At 53.6% G+C, this 24,478-nt stretch overlaps 1 protein-coding gene across 1 annotated transcript in view; it reads left to right on the forward strand.

Moving 5' to 3' along the window:
- BMP7 (bone morphogenetic protein 7) overlaps nt 1–24,114 on the forward strand; it is a 79,354-nt gene extending 55,240 nt beyond the window's left edge. Inside the window, exons 4-7 of the mRNA XM_019748584.3 lie at nt 13,813–14,010; nt 17,265–17,341; nt 18,862–18,972; nt 22,056–24,114. Of these exons, the coding sequence (XP_019604143.1) occupies nt 13,813–14,010; nt 17,265–17,341; nt 18,862–18,972; nt 22,056–22,205 (536 nt within the window). The 3' untranslated portion in view covers nt 22,206–24,114. The remainder of the gene's footprint in view (nt 1–13,812; nt 14,011–17,264; nt 17,342–18,861; nt 18,973–22,055) is intronic.
- Nucleotides 24,115–24,478: the final 364 nt, after the last annotated feature.

Genomic DNA, 24,478 nt, shown 5'->3' on the forward strand with positions numbered 1-24,478 from the left:
CCCAGCTCTGCTGTTTCTAGCCACGTGAGCCAGGGTGAGTCACGTAATGTCCCTCACCTGGAAAAGGGGGTTAATAATAGTTTCCACCTCCCAGGTGGTTGTGAGTGGTTGTGAAGGATTAGGTGAGCTCATGCAAGCAAAGAGCTTCATCACCTAAAATGCGCTGGCTCTTCTCAGGACACATTAAGTGCTGTATGTCTGTCTCCCGTAACCCTCACCATCACCCAGTGAGCTAGATGCTATCGTCACCATCCTGTGGTCCAGGGAGGAAACTGAGGCCCCTGAGAGGTGACAGGGTCCCACATCCTGGCAGCTGCCCGGGGACCCCTCTCCATCCACAGGGAGTATAGCATGGTGATTGCAAAACGCTGCCTAGAGTCAGGGCAGGGATTAGACGCTGTACCCCTGACTCCGTGCCCCGTCTCCTCCCCTCCCAGGTGGGCACTGGGGGCGTTGGGCATGGGCGCCACCGCCCTGGGACTTGGCCTGTCCAGGCGCTGTGCAGGCTGTTTGGTGTGGTTGCCTGGCTCAGGGAAGGGTAAAGTTTATCAACTGGCCAATTGGGCCAGTTAGGCATGTGAATGTTTAGACTTTTGGGGGGATGAGATGGGAAGCAAGTGAGCCCAGCATTTCTGAGACCATAGGCTGTGAAATTCTTTTTTTCTCCCCCTGCCATGGTAGTTCTCCAGCATGCTGTCCATCAGAATCCCCAGGGAGGCACAGTGAGCATACAGATTCCCGGGTCCACCCCAGACCCACTGGGCGAGTCCCTGAGGCGGGGGGCCCGGGAATCTGCCTTTTCTCACAAGCTCCTAGGTAACTTGGGGACTGGCCTGGTGATAAGCCTCTGGCAAAGCTGTGCCTTATGTTTTAGGGTACACCATTAATAAGATGGTGCCCAGGCTCACTGGCTCCTTTCAGGTTCCGGGTCTAAACCTTTTCATGTTAGATGTCTACACTGGTGAAAGACCAGCAGGGTCTGCTGGGGAGTCTGTGGATTCTGGGATCCGTTTGCTGGGCAGCCTGGTGCCCACCTACCGTGTGCCAGCCCTGAGCTGCCTGTAGAGACAGCCTGGTCCCTGCCCTGGGACCTCCTACCACGTTAACTCCAAGAGCAAAGTGGCCTCACACAGCACCTGGACAAGCGGAGACCCTGGGCAGTGGCACCCAGGCCCAGCTCCCAGCCCCCCACCAGGGAGGGGAGGAGATGGGCACCGAGTCGGGTACGGCACCCAGGCCTCGTTCGGACTTGCACAGCATCTTGCCCCCACTAAGCAGCTGCTGGGATATGGAGCCCTGTCACCTGTCAGGGCCTCAGTTTCCTCACCCCCCCACGAGCACCTGGTGATAATGACGCGGGTGAACTTGCTTGCATCCCAGGGAGGCACAGACACCACAGGGCTTCAGAAGCCTTACGTTTGGCACGAGGAGCCTCCTGCTCACCTGGTCTCCAAATGCCTCCCTAGACCACCCAGGAAGCGTGTGTCTGTCCCCGCTTCCTCTAGCTGTGGCCCTCGGAGCCGCACAGCTGGGCCTCCGCTCTGGGAGTGTTCCCGGGGGGGGAGAAGCCCATAAACTCCCCGGCACCTGTGGCTTATCCAGAGCCAACTGGGGAGCACCGTCTCATCTCCAGGACAGGACTCCGCGGGAAGGAGGGCTGGCGTCTGCTTGTCTTTCCCTTTGTACAGAAGAGAGAGGAGAGGCAACCCCTCCCCTTCCCAACTACACAGGCTGCGCCCCAACCCCACCCAGGGGCAGGTGGGAGAGGAGAGAAGGAGGGGCGCCCTGAGCGGAGGGATCTGGACACATCCTGGCCCCACTGGAGTGGGCAGTAGCCAGCTCACAAGGGGCTGTCCAGACGGTGCTGGGGAGAGTTGAGCCCTGGCTGCAGGCCTGGCCCCGGGCTCTCGGCTCCTGTGCACGGCCAGATGTGGGACAGGCTAGTGGCTCCCACACAGACGGCACTGCTCCCCAAGGCAGCCTCCTGTGAGCTGGGGCAGCTGGTCTGACGAGGTGCCTGGTTGGCAGGAAGACCATAGTGAATTCATGCAGAATGCTGAGCCCTGGGCCCAGCGCCCTGTCTGTGCTTCTGCGTGTTAGGTATTATTGTTGTTGTTGATGTGTTTAATTGTCACACTGACCCTGCCCAGGTGGCACCACTGTTATTGCCAACATCTTACAGATGAGGAAACCGAGGCCGAAAAGGCCAAGGAATGCGACCACAGTCGCTTAGCTCTGGGTACACTTGGACTTCACCACGGATTCTGACTCCAGCCCTTCTCTCTTTACTGGAAAGCCTTCTGACAAAGTGGTCACCGGGGACCAGACTCAGTGTGTAATTCACAAGCCCCTGCTGGGTACACGGCCAGGCCACATAGACAGAGAGCCCAGGACCCTCCAGCATCCCGGCTCCTGCCTGGCTGTTCTTGCCACATCCGCTTTCCCGGGGAGGAGGAAGCTTGAAAAAGAACCCAGCAGACGCCCGGCTTCACTCAGGACTAAGTGAAGGAGCCCGCGACACAGAAGTGGCCAGGGCTGCCTCCCTCCAGTTCGTGGGCTCCTCCCTCCATTAAAAAAAAAAATCAAATTTATGTTTTATGACCACGTCGGTATAAAGACGAATATAATCCTGGCTGGATTAAAAAAAAAAACATTTTCTCCGACCCTAAACAGTTCATGTTTTGTCTTCTGATTTTAAGAGACATTAAAACATTTTCATGGGCCCCTAAAAGCCTCGTGGGCCTGGGCACCGTGCCTGACGGACAGGTTGGCCCTGGGCCCTGCATCCCAGGCCGAGGAGCGATGCTGAGCTCTCCCCGCCACAGCACCTGGCGGTTAAAACCAGCTTCTTGCAGTCAACAGCCTCTTCGTCTATTTTGGACGCACATTTATTCACTCAACAAACACTTGTGTCTTCCTATGAGGTACCAGCACTGTTGTAAGCACTGGGGGTACGGCCCGAACAGAACCAAGCTTTTGCTGTCACATTGCTCATTCTCCTAGGAAGAGGCAGAGTGTGAAGGGCGCGTATGCTGGAGGTCAAGGATGAGTCCGTGAAGACAAGCTCCGCGTTCTGAGGATGGCTCAGGAGGGCCGTTCTCCCCATCAATACACCCGGTGTTCCCGGTGCCACCGTCTATCCCAAAGCCGTGGGGAGGTGAAGACTGCTTTGCCCTGGAGACTCTCTTCCCTGCAGCCATCGAGGCACCTGGTCATTTGTTCCCAAGATGAGGACGTCAATGTCTTGTCCTAGTTTACAGGACCCCTCTCCTCTCCCTGGTCCACAGAAGAAAGCGCTTAGAGGGTCACAAGGTCAGCGTCCATGAGCTCTGCCTCCCTGATCCCAGAAGACGACCTGGCAGTCTCATTTCCCCACCTCACACCTCCTCCTGGTGGGCCTCCCGCTGCTGCCCCACATCCCCTGAGCTCCAAGACCAGGAGGGCCCCTTCTCCTCTCCCCTCCCAATCTGTTTTCTGGAGTCACACACATATGCATTCTGGATGTCTGTGTGCAAAGAGCCTCGGGCTTCTCTCCTTGGATGCGAGCACACGTGTCCCTCTTGTCAGTCATCCAGATGGGATCGGATGGGCTTGCAAGGCATTTAAGGGATTGAGGGCGTATGCTGTCCAAGTGGGATACTCGTGCCGCAGCAGCTGGGACCGGCCCGGGAGGTGAGCCGTTCGCCCACGGCGGCTGTGGAGGCCGAGCCCTGTAAAGCCGGGCTTGGCGAGTGACCCACCCCCAGCGCAGCTGGCTCCAAGGTGCCTGCGCCCTTGCGATTGCTTCACATCCTGTTTGTCCAGAAGCCAGAGCGAGAGAGAAAAGAAGAGGCCTTGATGACCCAGAGGCTGGGATCGGTCCTTCCAGGGCTGGGCTGGCAGTGATGGCCGGGACAGGATTGGGTAATCGGGGCCAGGCAGATGTCACAAGTGTTAACTCTGGTGTCTCTTGTCACTTGGGCCTTCGTCTATCAAGGGAAGTGGCTGGAATTAATGTGTTTTTCACAATTAATGAGGAACATTCTTACGCTGTACGTCTCCTAGGGGCAGCCGATGGCCCGGGGCCTGGAAACTAAAGATGCCACAAGAAAACCAAGATGCCACCCTGTGTGTGGGCGGGTGGCATCCGCTCCTTTCCCACGAGGCCCCATCTGTGCTCCGTGCCTGCCCCTGGGGATCTCCTTCTGGGCTGGGCCTGCTGATTCTGCTCGTGCCACTGCTCTGTGTCCTCCCCTCAGAGTCCCGTGTCCTTCCCAGAGTCCAGTACCCACATCACCGCCTGCCTGGCTTTACTCCCTTCCTTCCTACCCCAGGGGGCCCCAGAGGTGCCGTAGGCTCGAGTCAGCTGGACCAGGGTGTGGACTCCGTCTCTGCCCTTCCCGGCAGTGACTCCTGGGGACATGGCTTCGTGCCTGCGACCTCACTTTGCTCATCTGTAAATATGGGATCAAGAGTCCTGCCCATGAAATGGGCTCAGCACAGTGCTGGGCTCAGAGCAAACGCTCAGAATGGGTGTTCCTTTGTTGAGAACCAGTAACACATAGAACCAACTCTGTCAGGAAGACTTTCGTTAGCAAATAATAGAAATAGAAAGCCTTATCTCATGGGGACATTTATGGTTTTCTTTACAAGTCTGGAAGTCAGTGGAAGTAAAGTTGGTTAGAGAAGAGGTCAGCAAACTTTCTGTCATGTTCCAGATAGTAAATGTCTTAGGTTTTGTGGGCCCGACATTCTCTGTCAACTGCTCACCTCTGCCGTTAACAGCGTGAAAGCAGACAGACGATATGTGGATGGATGCACATGGCTGTGTTCCAAGAACACTGTTTGCAGAAACAGACGCTGGGCTGGGTTTGGCCCGTGGGCTGTCGTTTGCAGACCCCTGGGCTACAGCATCAACATCAGTTAAGCCTTTTTCCCTCCTGGCCCCGCCATGTTGCGTGTGTTGGCCTTGTGTCCTGAGACTCATCACAGCACCGTTGGCAAGACAGCTGGCTCCACATCCCCAAGCGTGGAGGAAGGAAGCAGATGGGCTGGAGGGAGGATGTTCTCTTCTTATGCTTGCCTTTCTTAGGGAGGAAGACATTTCTGAGAAGGCTGCAGCATCCATCCTGGACGGAGCTGCAGGTGAGGCTGGGAAGGGTCTGAATGGCAGCCTCCTTGGGTGAAGGAGAGCAGGGACCAGGGGGCTGGGCATGGCAGCAGGGTCTGCAACCAGACGCTCTGCCTCGCCGGACGCTCCGAGGATTGGACCTTCTCCACTCAGCTCTGGAGTGGGAGCAGAGCCTGCTCGGGCAGCGGCCCTGGCCTCCTCAGGTCGCAGGTGTGGTGAACGGGAACAGGTGCAGGGACTGTGGGAAACAGGCCACACGACGGACTCCACTTCGGTGTGATCACAGCAGTGAAAACGTCGGTCCACACAGGCCCCTGTGGATGCGTCTCTGTTCATGGTGGTCCAAGCGGGAAGCAGTTGCGATGTCCGTCACCACAACCTGCGTTCATCCATCCTGTGGAACAGCACTCAGCACCAAAAAGGAATGGACTGCTGAAACGTGCCACAGCGTGGGCAAATCACACACAGGCAGATTGACATAGGCCGGGGCAAAGGACTGTGGGAGTCCATTTGTATGAGAGGCCTGGAAAACGCAAAGCTAGCGGAGGACCAGTCAGTCGTTGCCAGAGGCTGGGAGGGGTGAAGGTGGGACCCGCAGAGTTTTTCCACCTCAGCGCTACAGACATTTTGGACCAGATCTTTCTCTGTTGTGGGGCCCGTCCTGTCACTGTAGGACGTTACCAGCATCTCCGGCCTCCACCCACTCGAGGCCAGTAGCATCCTCCCCAAGTTGTGACAACCAAAAATGTCTCCAGACGCTACCACATGGCCCCTGGGGAGCAGAGTCACCCTGGGTTTCGACCCGTGAGATAAATGGCAACACAAGGGCATTTCTTTGGTGTATGGAGCTGCTCTGCGTCCCAACTGAAGTGGTAACTATGGGAATCCATACATGTGTCAAAACCTACAGGTCAGTATACCAAAAAGAGCTCACAAAGAAACGAAAAATTTAAAAAGCCAAAAAAATCAAACAAGGAAAACACACCCCAGAGAGGCAAGCCATGAGCTCCAGTAAAGAAGCCACTGAGCTCCTTGCCCTGGGCCCGCTTCCGTGCCTGTCACCTGGGCCAGACTCCTCCCCTGTCACCGTGCTGCTGGCTGCGCAGGGCTCAGCTATAATCTTTCTATCCTAACTTAAGGCACACTTCTTGGCAGGTGAAATACAGGACACCCAGTGAAATGTGAATTTCAGGTAAACAACAAATAATTGCTTAATACAAGTACGCCCCACCTATTGCAAACATTATTCATTTGTCGGAAATTCACACTGAACTGGGCCTCCTGTATTTTCATTTGCAAAATCCGGCAACCCTATGCTTGGGAAAATCTTTAGGTGGTTTTTTTTGGGGGGGGGTTTTGGTGTGTTTTTTATAACCTGTTAGCCCTTGGCTACAATATCAATCTTTTTCAACTTTCCCAAAGATACAGACCTATGTTAAAATATGATGTATATCTTTTCTTTTTTCTGCCTCGATCAATGAATCCCCCTACCTCAGTTCCTCTGCCAAATACATTTGGCCTGGCTCGCTATTCACTGTCACTTGTCCCGGACATTTAAATACAAATAATCAAAACCAATGCTTGCACGTGCTAAGTAAAGCCTGTATATTTGTAACATCATAAAATCAGAAGGAATTCCTGTCCCAGCCAAACCACTTGTCCTCTCCTGCAATATAATCTTTCCCGGCCTTTTGGGGCAGCGTTAAAACAGAACTGGTCTTTATGTATGAACATCCCCCCAGATGTTCCTACAGGCTTTAAATGTCTTTCCTGTCACGTGTAATCACACTGTTACTGTGTCCAGCCCCTCCCTCAGGGGCTGCTCTGCGGGGCCTCCCCTCCTTGGGATCCACGAGAGCCTGGGCCTGTCTTGTTCCAGGGATGACCCCCCAGGGCGCAGAGCCACGCTGGCCTGGACACTGCGCTAGGAAGGTCGGTGACTAACGGCATGAGTTGTTTAAGGGGCCGGTCGCTCCCCCATGCTGTGGCCCTGACTGGAATGGCCTCGTCTTGATAAAGCCCCACGTCGTCTTGGGTTCTGCAGTTAAAGACTTGGCTGCAATGAACTTATCTTGGCATGACCATCTAGTTTGGGGAGGGCAGATGGAAAGCTGTGACTCTCCACCTGGGACATTTTGCCTTCCAGGGGACACGTGGTGTTGTCTGGATACATTTTGGGAGCAGCCATGGATCCGGCTGCACACCCTGCAATAGCCTTGCAGAGACAAACACCCAGCACTGGGGGAGAAGCCGTTGTGTTCCCGGTCACCTGTCTCATGATGGTCTTTGGGCCCAGTCTTCGCATGCTCTCCAGTGCTGGCTGGGACAGTGGGTGTAGGGACCATCCCCGCCCTGCGTCACTGAGCTTGTTAGAAAAGGACAGCAGCTCATGAGCTGGGCCCGAAGAGGGCAGGGAGGGAGGGAGGGAGGGAGGGAGGGAGGGAGGGAGGGAGGGAGGGAGGGAGGGAGGGAGGGGGGGGGAGGGAGGGAGGGAGGGAGGGAGGGAGGGAGGGAGGGAGGGAGGGAGGGAGAAAGGGAGGGAGGGAGGGAGGGAGGGAGGGAGGGAGGGAGGGAGGGAGGGAGGGAGGGAGGGAGAGCCCCAGTTTCAGCACCACCACTTGGCTTCCTCTCCCCACCCACCCCTGCCGCCATCTGTTCCCCACACACCAGCCCCAGTGGCCTCTCACCACAGAATTCTGGCCACTGTCCTCTGCCAAACCCTCTGTGGCTGCTGTCACACCTAGAACACGATCCAGAGCCCTCCCATGACCCGGCCTCATCCCCTGCTGCCCCTTCCCTCTCTCCGGCACTAACTACTGCCCTCCTTTCTGTCCGGCAAACACAGCACATGTGTCCCCATCTCCTGCACCTGGCATCTGCTGTGCCCTCTGTTGGGAATGCGCCTCCCCCAGAGCCCCATGGCACAGCAGCCTTGCCTGACCCGTCCCCGCTTGTCCCTTCCCTCTCTGGTCTGCTCCTGAGCTGACCACGGTACCCACACCTAGCACACTGCCTGGCCCACAGTGGGTGCTCCATAAATAGTTGTTGAGTGTACTACTAAAGGAATAAGCGAGGCGTTTGTTCAAACCTGGGACACAACCTCAATGCCCGTCTGCAGGCCAGCATGAGTCAAAGCAGTTTCCAGATGCAGCCCTTCCGTGGCCGTGAGGGATGAGCTCAGCGGAAAGGTGTCCACGGTGCACTGCGTAAAAACCAGATATTTGTGAAAGAGCAGTGCCAGCACGATCCCAATTCCGAGGACGTGCACACGTGTGTTTCTGTGTGTCTGCATGTGCGTGATGAAGTGCACACGCGTGTTTCTGTGTGTCTGCATGTGCGTGATGGGCTGGCTTCACGGGGGGGACCCTCACGGACCCCGTGCTTGGCTTAATGGCTTTGCTGATGCTGTCTTGAAATTCTTAATAACTTTTGGACAAGGGGTCTGCATTTTCATTCTGCACCGGGTCCCTATAGGTTCTGTAGCTGGTCCCGGTGCCCAGGGATGGCTGGGAGATGGGTCCCCCAGATCGAGCCTCTGTGTAGGCATTCCAGGGGACCCACTGTCTTCTCTGCGTGTTGCCCTGTTTGCAGTCACCAGGTAGTGCTTTTACAACCCCCACCACCCCAAGAAGCAGCCAGGGGGATGAACCCACTTCAGAATCTTCCATTCCAAGTTCTTCCAAACGACTGTGGTCACATATTTGACATTTCAAGGCATATCCGGGAGAAGACCTGCCGCTGGGAGAAAGTTGTCTGTCCCCCCCCCCCCCCCCCATCCTGCTGGTTGTTCAGGATGTGGTCCTGGGCCAAGGGGACCTCCAGGTTCACACGCAGTCCCCGCTCCATGTTGGGGAACCTTGACCCTGCTTAGCAGCAGCTCAGGAAGCGGCCCAGGAGGGAGGCATGGGTTCGAATCCTGATTCCCCCACCGACCAGCTGCCCAGGCCTTAATCATAGGAGCCTTATTTCTCTTTGCAAAGTGAGATCACGTGTCTGCCGTGGGGCTGTGCTGCCGGTTGGGTGGGCCATAAGCGCTCCATCTGCTGTTGGCACAGGGTCATGCATTCACTGAGAAAACGGTCATCCAGAGCCAATGGGTGCCAGGCATCCTTACGAGAAAACACTGTCGCCCAGGGTTTGGTTGGCAGATCATTCTTACCCCTGTTGTTTTGAATTTTTAAAAAATTGAGCTAACATAAAATTCACTTTTTTTAAAGTATGCAATTTGGTGATTTTTTAGTATATTCACATTGTTGTGCAATCATCCCACTGCCTAATGCCAGAACATTTCTCACACCCTAAAAAGAAATTTTCTATCCATGAACACTCACCACCCCTCCCCCGCGCTGTTACCTTCCTTCCCCCAGCCCCTGGCAACCACTAACCTACTCTCTGTGTCTGTGGATTTCCCTGTTCTGGACAATTCCTCCAAATGGAATCACACACTGTGTGATGTTTTGTGGCTGGTTTCTTTCACTTAGCGTCGTGTTTTCAAGGTTCAGCCATGTAGCAGGTGTCAGTACGGCCTTCCTCTGCTGGTGAATAATATGCCACCACTCTGTGCATCTCTTCACCTGCTCATGGATGGACATGTGCGTTGTTTCGACTTCTGCCTTGTGACTAGTGCTGTCGTGAGCATTCGTGCACAGGTTTTCATGAGAACCTGTTCTCTTGAGTACACACCTAGGAGTGGAATTGCTGGTCCTATGGGAACTCTGTTTAACTGTTTGAGGAACTGCCAGATTGTTTTCCAGAGTATCGGCCCCGTTTTCGTACTTACACCAGCAGCGTGGGAGGATCCCACTTTCTCCACATCACCCCCCCCCCCAACACTTGTGTCTAGTCTGCCTTTGTTTTCGACATCTTATCTTAGTGAGAACGAAGTGATGCCTCATTGGAGTTTTTCATACTCCTGGCTTTTGTTGAAGGTAAATGCCTGCTGTGGTGTCATTCAGCCTTTCGGTTGAAAACCTTAATCTGTTGTCAGACTTGGTTGCACAAGGAGACTAATCCACACGTGCCCCCCAGTGCCTGCTCTATGTCAGGTCCAGGATGACTCTTCACCACATTCTTTAGTCCTCAAACCTCTGAGGAAAGGGCAAGAACAACCCCCAAGGAGCAGCCCAGACTAAATGACCAAGGGAGGGGGTATTTGTCTTGGTGGTTGGGACAGGAAGTGAGCTTCAGGACTGCTTTGATCCAGTGGCTCAGTGATGGCACCAGAGGCAGACATCCTGTCTGTCTCTCTGCTCCACCTCCCACCAGGTCAGCCCCATTTGAAAACATGATCCACTTGTCACTAGGTGGTGGTGGGTTTTGGGGCTTCATCGCTCCCTCCTCCCTCAGTCTTGTCTAGGAAGAGAGAAGGTTGCTTTTAAATGCTAGAGTGGGAAGTTTCTTGTCCAGAAATTTTCAGAATAGCTCTCTTCCATTCATTGGCTGAGTTAGATCATGTGCCTGTACCTGAACCAATCACTGTAGCCAGAGGATTAGTTGCCATGTATTAGACCACCAGCCCACCCAATGGCCAGAGTGAGGTCAGCAAAGGCCCAGCTGCCAAAATGAAAATTGGGTTGGGTACCAAGAAAAGGGGGCAGGGTGAGACGAATGGCACCATCCCCATTTTACAGATGAGGAAATCGAGGCCCCAGCAGGCATCTTCACCTCTCTTGGCCCAAGCAGACTGATCAGGGGCAGATATGGGTGTAAATCCCCTGGAGACACTCTTCTTTCCACTCTGTCACCCAGTTCTTAGCTGAGGTCATGGAGCCCTAGCCCTGGCTGTCCTGATATCTGCAAGAGCTGCCAGACCCCCACCCTCAGTAGTGCAGTGACCGCTCTCAGTGATGGATTACTAAATCTGGAGCAGCCTCGGGTTTTCAGGCGAGGCATTTTTATTTTGCCCTAAAAGCCTTCCAGGGGGGAACACAAATCCTAGGGGCTCAGCTTTAATGGTTCCTTTTATAGAATCATTCCAATTATAGATGGGTGAACTCAGGGAAACCCTGCTAAAGAATGCGGGAGAGCCAATGTTAAAGGGGTTAATTTAAGGGAAAATAACAGTGGATGGGGAGTTTGGTCTTTGAAACGCTCGTTGTTAAAAAACCAAAGCGAACCCCCTGGTGCTTGTCTGGTCCTCAGGAGGCTGGGTTTCCTGACTTCCACCCGTCTGGGGGGGCTTCAGGTGTAGTTAATTCCAGATGTGCATGGGCCCAGGACCTCCAGAAGCACCACTTTCGCTGGCCTCTGACCCCTCTGACCTAACTCAAGGGCATCATATCTGTCGTGGTTACACAGCGTGACCTGGGTTCAAATTGTGCTCCCTCACTTCCAAGCTGGGTGTCCTTGGGCAGTTTACTCATCCTCTCTGAGCTGTTCTGTCATGAGTGAGATAGGCTTTCTTTGTCTTGTTTTCTGCTTTTATCTCCCTTTGGAACACTTATCACCACAAGACGTGACATTAAATACATACTGGCCAGTGGCCTCGTCAGAGCCGACAGCCTGTTCTCCAGCCGTCACACTGGATCCAGGCGCAGAGCACAGGACACGGGGATCGCTCCACCCACTTCCTCCCCTCGGTCTCTGGGATCCCCTACCCTCTTGGTGCCCTCCTTCCTCCTGTCCAAGCTGCTTCCAGATTCTTCAGGTCCTTCCTCTCTGGTCACTCCTGCGCAGCCTCTATCCCGGGCCCCTGACCTCTCAGGGGTGGAGACAGGCTCCTGTTGAGCTTGTTCAGTCTCCACACCAGCCTCGACTGCTGCTGGAAGTGGCATTTATTGAGCACTTTCGAGGTGCAAAGCTCTGCGCTGAGGAGCATCTGTGTGTTGAGCGGTGGAGGCTGGACTTGAATCCAAGAAGGCTGGCACCGGGCCAGAGCGCGTCTTAGTTCCAAGTCTGTCTCTGCCCCGATCAGGAGTCAAGCCCAGGGGACATTCCGCTGCCACCCGCCAGTTTCCCTCGGGTGTCAGGTGGGCATTTCGCACAATAGCTGCTAAACCACATTGCATTTTGCCTTCCAGCCTCCCCTCCCGGCTTACCCCTGCCACGGCCCCCACCTTGGTTTCCCCACCTCAGGAAATGGCCCCTCCCTTTTTCCAGGTGCTTCAGCCGAGAGTGAGGAAGTCACACCTTTTACGTCCAATCCCTCGGCAAATTCTGTCAGTTTTCCTCACAAAATAGATTCAGGATTGATCGTTTTTCAGGTTTGAACGTTTTGCCCCAGTTATCTGACCACTAGGTGAAACTGGGTGAAGGGTACATGGGGCCTCCCTGTGTACTTTTTTTCCCTGCAACTTCCTCTGTAATTATCTCAAAACAGAACATTAAAAATAAAGTAAATTCTAAAGATGGATTTTAAAAATGAACTGTCAAGGTTCTGGCCATTTCTGGCCAACTCTGCTCCCGCCGCCTGGGTTCAATCCCTGTCACTTGTCCCTGGACTGTTCACGTCACCTCCCCTGGGTGTCTGGCTTCCTTCCTTGATGCTACAGTCCAGTCTCCAGGGGCAGCCTGAGATGGTCTTTTGCAAACAACTCAAGTTGCCCACTCCTCCGCTCGAACACCTGTGGTTTCCACCTCATGCAGACTATATGAGTAACCTGGGACTACAGTAACAAAGTACCACAAGCGGCGGGCGGGGGGGGGGGGCGCTTAAAACAACAGAGCTTTGTTCCCTCACCGTCCGGAGGCCAGAAGTCCAAAATCAAGGTGCCCCAGCAATGCACACCCTCTGGAGGCCCCCACCTTGATTCTTCCAGCTGCTGGTGGCTCCTGGCATTACTTTGATGTTCCTTGGCCTTCATCTTCTCATGGTGTCGTGTGTGTGTGTGTGTGTGTGTGTGTGTCTTCATGCGGCCTTCTTCTAAGGACAGCAGTCATTAGATTAGGGCCCTTCCTAATCCAGTATGACCTCATCTTAACTAACTATATCTGCAAAGTCACATCCTGAGGTTCTCGGGGACGTATATTTGGGGGAGACGCTCTTTTACCCAGAAAACAGAGTGAGGAGGAGCACTTGCTGATGCCCACAGGCCGTGTGACTTGTGCCCTGCTGTCCCCCACCACTTGTCCCTCTGCTCACCTCTTCTGCCCCTCTCACCCCGTCTCTGCTCTGAGCAGCCGGCCAGTCTCCGCACTGCTCCTTGGACACACCCACCTGGCTCCCACCTCTGGGCTTTTGCCTCCTCCCCACATCCCCACGGGGCTCCGTCCCTCACTGTTACCCAGTTCCCTGCTCAAACGGCCCCTCCGTAGAAGATGGTAGGCATGGGGCTGTGTGCAGCTGTCCCACCCTCCTTGGCGCCGAGCTGGACTGCGCCCACCTCTCGGGATTAGGTAGATTGTGGGACCTGCTATGCCCAGTGAAATGTGAGGGAAACTCTGAGTAGCTGGAGGCCTTCTGCAGACCTCAGCCCGGCTCCTGTCGCCCCCCTGCTTCGTGCTTTCACCACGAGACGCCTGCGGTCTGTTTCCTGCCCGCCTGCCCCACTGGCACGCACGCCCAGGGACAGGGGTTTCTGTCTGTGGTTCCCCAGTGTGTTCCAGCCTCCTAACATGACCTGGCATAGAGTTAAGTGCTGAATAAATACAGGCTGGACCGCTGGGTAACGAATGCGTGAGTGAGCTGTGAGCGTGAATGCAACCACCCGCCAACGACCTCTCCTCTAACCTCTCTTCTATGCCTCTGGCTGCTTTCGGTCTAGGGCAGAGCATCAACCCCAAGTTGGCAGGCCTGATCGGGCGGCACGGGCCCCAGAACAAGCAGCCCTTCATGGTGGCCTTCTTCAAAGCCACCGAGGTCCACCTCCGCAGTACCCGCTCCACGGGCAGCAAGCAGCGCAGCCAGAACCGCTCCAAGACGCCCAAGAACCAGGAAGCCCTGCGGGTGGCCAACGTGGCAGGTACGCCCGGTGGGGGAAGGTCAAAGCACGGACCCCAGGGTCCCACAGGACCCCAGCACGGAGCAACTCGAAATCCACTCATGTGCACCACAGATGGTTCTGGAACCAACACAGCAGGAAGCAAAACCCACAAAATCCCTTCCTGCTCAGAGCTCACCCTCTGCATTTTGTCCAAGCCATAAATTTATTCAGAAACGCAAGTACCAAAACATGAGTATAACACGATGCCAATCGTGTAAGTTTCTAAGTAGACAAAACAATGGCTGCAAATAAACGAGAGAACTATGAAAACATGCGTGGGAAGACTGCACACCAACTTCCCCAGGGAGGCTGCTGCTTAGGCGTGGGGAGGAGGAGGAAGGGGGGACTTTGCCCATCTTTCCTTTATTTCTTCAAGTGAAAAGTATTTGAAGCTCGTGGCAAAGTTTAATACTTGTTAAGTGTGGGTTTTTCCCACCCAGAGTCCTTCCTGCAGAGCTCTGGGTTGGTCATGAGGTAAAGAAAGATCCGAGGCTGGAACCAGCCTCGCGGGTTGAGCTGGAAGCCCAGAGCTGAGCACATCAGCTCTCCTGCCTCCTGGGCCGGGGGTGGGTCTGAGGGAGCACGGAAAGGGAACATGGGAGTATTTAGAAAACAGTAGTGAAGTGGCAAAGCCGCCCGCCCCCCAAATACCTTCATGTTGTCGGTACCTTCTTTTGCCTCACCTAGCCGATTTTGCACTTTCTGTTCCTTTTCTTTTTCGAGGGAGAAGGTTGCTGTGGTTGATGAGGTTTTTAGGAGCAGGGCCCCAGATGGAGCTCCATGTGTGCAGGGTTCTGTTGGGGTTCTGTTCTGACAGGAGCATCCATCCTTTTTTAAAACAGGTCTGTGAACCCCCACCTCAAAAAGCACCCAAATCTCTGAATCTGATTGGAAACCTCTGTGATGGGGTTCAATGGTGGAAGCCGGCATAGTCTCCCCTGGGGACTGCAGGAGCAGGTTGTCATTCACAGCCACACCCATGACAGGCCTGAGACGTGGGGGATGGTGACTCACCTTTGGGGAAGGGGGTTCAGAGCAGACTTCCCAGCCGAGAGCTGTGGAAGGCGCTGGCACCCACGAGGCCAGGCTGGGTGGACTCAGCTCCCCAGGCAGCGGGCCTGCAGGTGAAGAGAGAGATCTGCGATGGCAGGTTGCATGGCACCTGTGAGGGGCCTGGAGAGGGCCCGGGGGCTGGGAAAAGGGGAGAGAGGCCAGGGAGCTGAGCGGGATCGAGTGTCTTGTCGGGAGGTATATCTTGCGGTTGAGCTTCCTCCAAAGCAGATTTGGAAGGCTTTGCAGAGTTTCAAGCTATGGTGTGGGGTGGGGGCGATAAGACGATTGTTCTGATCGTCCTGGCTGCTCTGAGAGTGGTGGGGAGCAAGGCGGGGAGGATCAGAGTAGGGAGACTCGGTAGAGGCCTTTCCTACAACCAGGCAGGAAGTGCTGGCAAATTCCATCCCAGCAAAGACTCCTGTGTCCTGGAGCCTATCAGGGGTACCTCAAAGTCTCAGAATCTGACACCCGCTTTCCCCCACTGCATCCTCACCAAACCCTCATCAAGCCTCCATTTACATACCCCCCAGACGGGACTCTCACTACCTCACATGGCAGCTGTTCTACCTTGCCAGGAATCTGCCTCCTTCCCGTAGCTGTCTACTTCCTGGCCCATTTGAAGTTCATCTAAATCCTGCCTAGAAGTTTAATAAGAAAAACGTACCGAGTCCTGGGTCCCATTGCAGGCTTAGGGAGCCAGACCGAGTGAGTGTGAGACAGAGCTCGCATGCCCTTTCGTAGTGCTTTACCTCACATGGCAGCTGGCGGTCCAGTTGTAGGGCCACGCGTGTTGAATCGTCTCACGGCAGCACTTGATATGTTGGAAGGACACATGCTGTGGCATGCTGCTGCCGTGAAGCTTCCTTTCCTGCAGGCCAACCCACCCCCAGGGCCTTCACTGCTTCACATGGTGTGGGTTGGGGTTGAGAGACTGGGTTCGTTCCTTCCCTTCTGCTTCCTTCTCTCCACCCACCTTTGGACCTGACTTCCTGGTAATTGGCCACCTTCACCAGATGACCCTCGGGGCTGGAAGTTGAGCCCCAGCACTCGTTAGCTGCTCAGGTGGGGTCTCGTGGAGATGAAGCAGCAGCCTTGCCTCCAGCTCACCAGCTGGCTGTTGGGATATGTGGGGCAGGACGGGAGGGTTAGGGGGGCTGGGGCCTACTACTTGCGTGTCCCTTTTCTCCCCTTTCTGCACCAACATTGCCAGCTGCTTGGTGCACTGAGTAAAGAAGGATTTGAAGCTATATGAGGGCTCAGTGAGAAGAAAATGCTGTGATTGATTAGCAATGTCTATCATGAGCAGCGGAAGGGCAGGGGGCAGCCTGAGTGCCAGTTTTCCCAACCCTGTCTTAAAGCAAAGCTGTGATATTTGGTTTAGTGTTGAAACCCAAAGCCAAACAGACCAAGGCTGCGAGCATTTCATGGAGCTAGTTGTGGACAAGCAACTGTGGTGTGGTGTGGTGTGGTGTGTGTGTGTGTGTGTGTGTGTGTGTGTGTGTGTGTGTGTGTCAGACAGAGAGAGACAGAGATTTCTACATGTTTACTAATGCTCAGTTCCTAACCCCAAGGCCTACAAACCTTACATACTTCTGGAAAACCCTGGTGCATAATTTTCAGTACTCAAAGAAACCTCAGTAGTGTGTTTTTCTAGGAAGTCAGTGGGATTTGACTTTCTGCCCTCTTGTTTCTTCTTGGTGGTGGTGCTGATGGGGACTGATGGGCCCTATCTGTGCGCCATCTCATCCCCTAGGAGGGGTGAGCATTGCGTGCTGAGCTGGCCTCACTCGGTGAGGCTGGTTGGAAGATCCCTCCTACAGCCGGCCTTGTGGGCTGTGGATGGGCTTCCATTCCCTATGGAATCCAGGCAGATGTCAGCATCTAAACAACATGTGTGTATAAAAGAAACCAGTGTCCACAGAAGGGTCCAGGGAGTGCTGTGAGCTAAGACTGTGTGAGCGAGGGCAGGGGACATTGGCACCTCCCTTGTAGGACCGTGTGCTGGGGCAGGAAATGAGAGTTTTAAGGCTACAGGTCCTCGAATGGCATTTGTGTCAGAAAAGTCACCCTCTAGCTTTTCTGCGTTTGTGCTCCCACCAGTGCCTTAGACTGAGGACACGTGTGTGTGTGTTTCCTGTCCCTCTCCCCCACTTTGCTCCTCTGCTTCCTTGTCCATACAGAAAACAGCAGCACTGACCAGCGGCAGGCCTGCAAGAAGCATGAGCTGTACGTTAGCTTCCGTGACCTGGGCTGGCAGGTAAGGGGCCATGGCCAGGTCTACCCTCCATGTGGGCTCCCCAGTGCTCCCCCAAGGCTGTGTCCCACATGGGCCCTGATTCGTGTTTCTCGTCTACATCAGTTCATACTCTGGTACCAAGTGTCCTAACTAAGGTAGAGGATTTAGGTTAAGGACCCGGGTACCACATGAAAGCAAGAGCAGAAATGTGGTTGAGACTCAAGCTAGAACCAGGAACCCAAACATGTTGGACTCTGAACCTCATTCTTCACGTGAACCCTATTTCCATCCTGCAGCCGGCTGTTTCTCTCAGATGTGGCCAAGCCTGTGTGCTAGAATCCAGAAGCCTGGAGAGCTGGCTCCTGCCTTCTGCTCTGTTTGCCCCTCCTTCCCCCTTTCATGATTCAAATTCCCAGGGAAGGGACTGATTGGCCCAGCTCGGGTCAGGTGCTTGGTCCTGAACCAATCAGCTGTTTTAGGGGTGGGATCATATTGTAGGAATATGTCTGCCCCCTCGGGCACCATTTGGATGGAGCAAGGCAAAGGGAAGGGGATGAATCCTAGGAAAGGAGTGAGAGTCAGAGCATCCCACACCTTTGAGCCCCTAAGACATCCTGGGCCCCTAAGATGTCTGAGCCCCTAAGACGTCTTCCAGGCAGTGGAGATGCAGCCACCAGCATTGCAGTGTGCCTGCCCCACGGAGCACAGATATCCCTGGACAGGGCGTTGTCGTAAGGTCACCAGGTCAAATAGGAGAGTCCAGATTCTTCCCTGGGGATCATCATGCCCACATACATTCCCAGGGCCCCTGTGCACACAGCCAGCTTGGACCCCCCTTGATTCCGTCCTCACACTTATGACAACACGGTGCTCTTACGGAGCGCCGGTTCCTGCTCGAGAGCTGGAACAGAGCCCCCCGACTCCAGGGTCTGCTGGAAAGTTCCATGGACTTGAGTCAAGAAGGGGTGTATTTATTGCTAGAACAGTATTTCCTTGCTGACCCAACCCTAAAGGCAAGCTTGGCCCCGCGCCCTGTTTAGGAGCAGCGCGGGCGTACCAGACGCTGTGCTGGGCCATCTACTCTATCGTTAATTCTCACTTTTGCAGGTTACTAGTCTGCCTCCCAGGTAGGTGAACTGATGCAGGGACGTTTTGTTTATGCAAACTGCCAATGTGTCACCGCCTTGTAAGGGTAAAGTGGATGGCACCCCAGCCATCCCTCTCTGTGCCACCTTCCGATAAAGCCACTCAGTGTTCGTTCGGAGCTCAGCCCAGCCCTGCAGTGGTCCTTCTTTCATTTTGCATTCCGCTGGGACCATGAAAGGCTGCCACCCATTTCTCCTGCTTCTGCAGGACCCCCAGCTGCTCAGGAGGGCGTGGGCCGTGTCTCTGACCTCTGGCCCACCGGAGGAGGGTTTTGGTCCCGAGGGTGGGACCCTATGGCCACACTTTCCATCTGGTTCTGGACGCAGCTCTCTCTGTGTGTGTGTCTCTCTCGGCCTCTCTCTCTGACTCGCTCTCTGTCTCTCTCTCTCTGGCAGGACTGGATCATTGCCCCCGAGGGTTATGCCGCGTACTACTGTGAGGGAGAGTGTGCCTTCCCTCTCAACTCCTACATGAACGCCACCAACCACGCCATCGTGCAGACACTGGTGAGTGGGGCCCACCCGCCATCTGGGGAGCAGGACCACGCGGGGGCCTGGGCACTTTTGTTTTCAAGAGCCCCTTTCACTAGTAAAAAAAGATTAAAAATTATATTTTACTACTGTGTTGGCATAAAGTGTGGATTCTTCAGCCCTAAAGTTTATCTGTTTCTCCTAATTTGAAAAGAAATTAGAACAGTTTCGTGGATTCCTAGAGGATCGTGGGCAGCAGTCACTGCCTGACGGAGAAGGGCGCTGGCCCTGCCTCTGTCTGGGGACTGTTGTCCTCTGCTGGCACCATGTCTGCTCCACGCCTACAGGCCTACAGGCCTGTCCCTGCCCCCGTGTCTGGTCTTCCCCTGGTCGGGGCCTGGAGAGCTCAGGGCTCGTGTCTCCCCCTCCTACTAGCCTTGAACTTCGCAGTTCAGTCCTTCAAGGGTGTTTATGGAGCGTCTACTGTCTGGAGCCCCTGCACAGGGATCTGGGGACACTTCGGGAACAGCACAGACTGGTCCCTGCCCTCAGGGCCTCGTTTTCCAGAGGAGGAAACCATACAGTAAACAAAGGAACTTCTGAGAGGGAGGAAGTGACAGGAAGATGACAAACAGGATATTAGGATAAAAGACGGGCTGGGTAGCCATGGGGCTATTTCAGGTTGAAGTTCCATGGGGTCATTGGAGGAGTCAGTGTGATAATGAGATTAAAGCTCTCAACAGGGCATCCCGCACTGGTGACACTCAGTAGATGTCATCTTTACTACTCTACTGAGAACAGCAGCAGGAAGCTTAGGGCCTTGGTTCTTCAGCTTAGAATCTGAGGTTCAAAGACCTGGCTTAACTAGCTCCCTGCCATGACCTTTATTTGGGCCCTTCCTGATGACTGGTCATCCTCCCTAGCTTGAATGCTTCTGATAACAGACAGCTCACTACCCAGGTCCCTCCCTCTGTCCTGCACTTCTGTTTGTTATGGAGCTTTAATGCTACTGTTGTTTAGTAATCCCTCTTTTCCCTTTCCTTGCCCCATGTGTTCTGTCTTAGAGGAAAAGCTCCTCTATTCCTTTCACTCAGACCAGGCTCTACCCTTAGAGGGGAGGCCTCTTTTCTTGGCATTGCTTTGCCAGGGCCCCTTCCCCCAACAGGAAACTGCAAGGCCTATTTAGGATTGACGGTCCCCAGGCTGGACATGAGTAGTCCCCCAGCCTGTTCCCCAGTACAGTATCCCCCCTAAGATCCTGCTCTGAGGACCTTGGGAGGGGCCAGGAGTGCCTTCCAGGCTTCCAGGGACACACCTGTACCCTCCTCTGACCTCGCCTTCATAGCCCTGGGACCATCCCCTCAATCTGTGTTTTACCAGAGACCTCTGGGATCAGAATGAATCCTCTAATTATTCTGAAATGGGGCTCTTACAAAGAGGTGAATCCTCGCTTTCTAGAGAGTCCTAGTGACATACAGAGGAAATGAGTTGGCAGCTGGGATTTGCTTTAAAAGTATTCAAGAGTGAAGGCGATGGGGGAAGCTTTCGATTTTAAGGTTTGAAATTGTCCATAATAAAAAGTTTAAAAAGTGTGCTTGTCTATGTCGGGAGTCACAGACTGGAGGCTGGTGAGCAGGGTCCACCAGAGTGCTGTCACTTGGCACCCATGGTCTGTCGCAGACATGGGAGTGTCACCTTTAAAAAAAGCAAAACAGGAACCAAATCTCCGGCCTGCCCTGAACACTCGGCACGTCTGCTTGTATTGGCTTTGGTAGATTGCGGTCAGTTTGCCCCAGTCCTCACTATTCCCTGTTGTCTCACTCCTGGCCTTGTTCACTCATTGGTGGCACTCGTGTGGTCCCTGCAGGCATTTGAATTTGTTTGCTGTTGACCCTGGTCCTCTGTAAGGTACACAGAAGCCCATTAGTGAGAAGGAGCAGGAAACCTGAGTGACTGGCCTGCTTCTTTCTTCGTTCTTACCTTCTGGGTATTCTGCTTTCTTGTTAATGTCCACTCAAGTGTTTGCCCTAGTTCTTTTCCTCTTACTTTTAATTATTATTTTTTTAAGTTATTATTTGCCTCAAGAGGTAAATAGTCTCGTATGGTCTAGACCTGCAGCATCCAGTACAGTAACCGCTTTTACAGGTGCTTTGTGAACATTTGAAGTGTGCCCGGTCTGAATCGAGATGTTTCTGTATAAATATAAAATACACACTGGGTCGTGAAGACTTAAAGTATTAAAAACAAAAAAAGTGAAATGTTTCATTAAGGATATTTTATGTTAAGTACATGTTGAAATGATAATAGTTTTGAAATACTGGGCTAAATTAAATATATTATTTAAATTAATTTCACCTGCTTCTTTCCCAGCTTTTCCAGTGTGGCTGCAAGAACTTTTAAAATTACACATGTGACTTGCATTATATTTTCCTCAGACAGGCCAGGTCGAGCCCAGAGATCAGCAATATTTTTCGGAAAAGGGCCAGGTGGTAAATAGTTTTGACGTTGAGAGTCGTAAGGTCTCTGTTGCCACTGCTCAGCTCTGCCCTTGCAGTGCAAAAGCAGCCCGAGATATCAGTGAAGGAGTGGGCATGGCTGTATGCCAACAGAACTTTATTCACAAAACCAGGCAGGATTTGGCCTGCAGGCGGGCCCTAGTCTAGCTCAGTGGTTTTTAACTTGGGACAGGTTTGTCCGCCAGGGAACATTTGATGTCCAGAGACTCTTTTGACTGTCACGATGGGGATGGGTGGGGTGGGGTGTGGAGTGCTTCTGATTTCTAGTGGGTAGAGCCCCGGGATGCTGGTAAACATCCTACAGAGCACAGGACAGCCCCTGACGGACAATGATTGAGGCCCAAGGGTCTGATCTGGCTACTAACTTCCCAGCTGTGTGCAGGCAAACCTCTAGATACACACTTTGGTTCCCTCGTCCGTGAGACGGGGATAATCACAGAACTAAGTGATTAGCCATCACGCGCTTAGCACTGGGCGTACTTGGTGCATGTCACTTGTAGTCATGCTGCCCAAGCAGTAGTATCCCTTGTAGACATAAGGAGGCCGGAGAGAAGGGACTCACGGCTTCTCACCGCTGCCAACATTTTGGTGTGTGTGTTCCAGGTCCACTTTATCAACCCGGAAACAGTCCCCAAGCCTTGCTGCGCCCCGACTCAACTCAATGCCATCTCTGTCCTGTACTTCGATGACAGCTCCAACGTCATCCTGAAGAAATACAGAAACATGGTTGTCCGGGCCTGCGGCTGCCACTAGCCCCTCCCGGAAGGCAGACCCTTTGGGCCACATTTTTCCGGACAGCTCTCACCGCCCAGCGTCTCCCACTGCTCGCCGTGGCAAGGAGCCAGCAGACCACCACCTTCCCGTCCCCTCCCCAGCTTTAACGGTGTAGGAGCATTAAGGAATTTGAGAGGCAAATGGCTTTTCATCAGTCTTTTGTTGTCGTCCTAGGGACAAGATCCTACAAGCTGCTGCCGGCAAAACCTAACAGGAAGGAAAATAGATCAAGAAAAACTGCCCGGCCACGATCATTGGTTGTGAAGTGTCGGCCGTGCACTGACTCGTTCCCAGGAGTAATTAGGGGCGCCCTTCGGCCAGGCCACCCAGCAGCGGGAGGAAAGGGCGCGGAGAGGGGCGGGCACGTTTGTGTCTGTGCTAAAGGAAAACTGACGCAGAAGTTCCTGTAACAAATGTCACAATAAAACGAATGAATGAAAATGGTTAGGATGTTACAGATATATTTTCCTAAACAATTTATCCCCATTTCTTGGTTTACTCTGATTTCGTAAACAGAAGCTGTGGCCGCCGGAGGGAGGGGGAGGCCCCCTGTCCGTTCCATTCGGGTTTCATTCTGAGGCTTGCAGAGGCCCAGGGTTTACGCAGACTTGCCCAGATCCAAAATTTGGCTGTGAGGGGAAAGGGCAGCTTTCTGCTCAGAGGAAGGGGCGTGTTGACCCTGAAGGGAAAATGGGCTTCGTCATTCAGCTGGGCGTGTGAGGGCAGAAATGAAAGGAGGCATGTGAAGGAAGGCCGGCAGATGTTTGCAAGTGGCTCTCCAGCTCCCCTCCGTGCTAGGACGTCAGTGTGAAGGTCAGAGTAGAGGAGGCCGACATTCAGTACAGACTTGCAACTCCACCCTGAACTCGGGCCAACGTGGCCCTACTTAAAGAAGCACCAAGGAAACCTAGCTCTCGATAGGGGTGGGCAGGGGGCCATCCCTCCCCCAAGTGGGCCCCTCCATCTGTTGTTCACGGGTAGCAGTGTTCTGAAGTCTGGGTTCCAACTGGGCCTCTGTGGCCTCCTCTTTTCATTTGCAGACCCCCGTGAGCGCTCTGCAAACATTCCGCTCCTTGAAGCATAGTGGGCGGTCTGCTGGGTGTAGGGTATGCTGGATGTGAATCTCAAATGGAAGGATCTAGAAGCCTTTTTGGGAGTGACGTCCTAATCAATGTCCTGACTCAAAGGTGCCATTTCTGATGTGGTTCTTGGCAAGAGCCTTCCTTGCCTTGGCCGGTGGGTCCCTTAAAGGGTGTGCATCTGGCCTGCAGCTATAGCACAGGCCTTGGGGAGTACAGAGCTGTCTGTGAACAAAGAGCGGGGGTACCCATGAGGCCTGTGGCCCCTGGAGTCCGTTCCAGTGGAGAACTGTTTCTCCATCGTGACCAAGTTGGTTCCTGGAAACTTTGGGGCCCTGTTTTTACTTTCTTTTGTTTTTTCTTCTCCAGTAGCTTGGGCTGCAGCCTTTACTCTGCCTGGTCGACAGGGAAGAGTTGCTGTTTTTGTGATAATTTTGTTTTGTCTGTTGGCAGGTCTGGGGATTTTTGTATGATTCCTTCTTAGTACAAGTTTTCTCACCACTTATGCCCCAAACGGCCTCTCGTTAGCCTCATTTGTACATTGAAACATGTAAATAGTTGTTACAAAACAAAGAAATTATTTATGTCCATCTGAAGCTCTTTTTAGACCCTCCTCCAACCCCTCGTTCGGGACCATGAGCTCGCTTTCCTCCAACCTGCTTGTTTTGTTATTTAAGACTATTTATTAACGGTCAGACCAATGTACCTTCGGCTGTTGCACAGAGCAGTCCTCAGCGAAAATTCTGTATAAATAGACAAAATAAAAAGGATTTTGACTTTGCAATAAAAGGAGACATTTGGTTCTGGTTCTTGGGCCTGTGTGTCTTGTTTTTTTCCTCTCAACTCCGACACTGGAGTTCTCTTGGTCTGCTGAGAACTCTCTGGACTCCACCGTGTACACGCTGTTTATCATCCAGGCCCCGGGGAGAAGGGGCACTCGTCAATATTTGGTGCAGCTGTGTGGGGCTCCGGGCAGGAGAGGGGGAACCAAACAACAAATGTGAATTTGGTAGGCTCGACTACAAAGATCCTTCATTGAATTACAGTGCAGCTGTCAGCAGCTGTTTCAAAGAGGCAGGGGGTAAATTAGCTGTGTTTACTGCTAACATAGTTGAAAGGTTGAGTCATCCCAATAAAATAGAGGCACAAGAAAGAAAAAAAAAAGATGGGGGG

The sequence above is a fragment of the Rhinolophus sinicus genome, chromosome 13, assembly GCF_057876585.1.
Source record: "Rhinolophus sinicus isolate RSI-liver-muscle chromosome 13, RSI-T2T, whole genome shotgun sequence".
In the NCBI taxonomy this organism is placed as follows: Eukaryota; Metazoa; Chordata; class Mammalia; order Chiroptera; family Rhinolophidae; genus Rhinolophus; species Rhinolophus sinicus.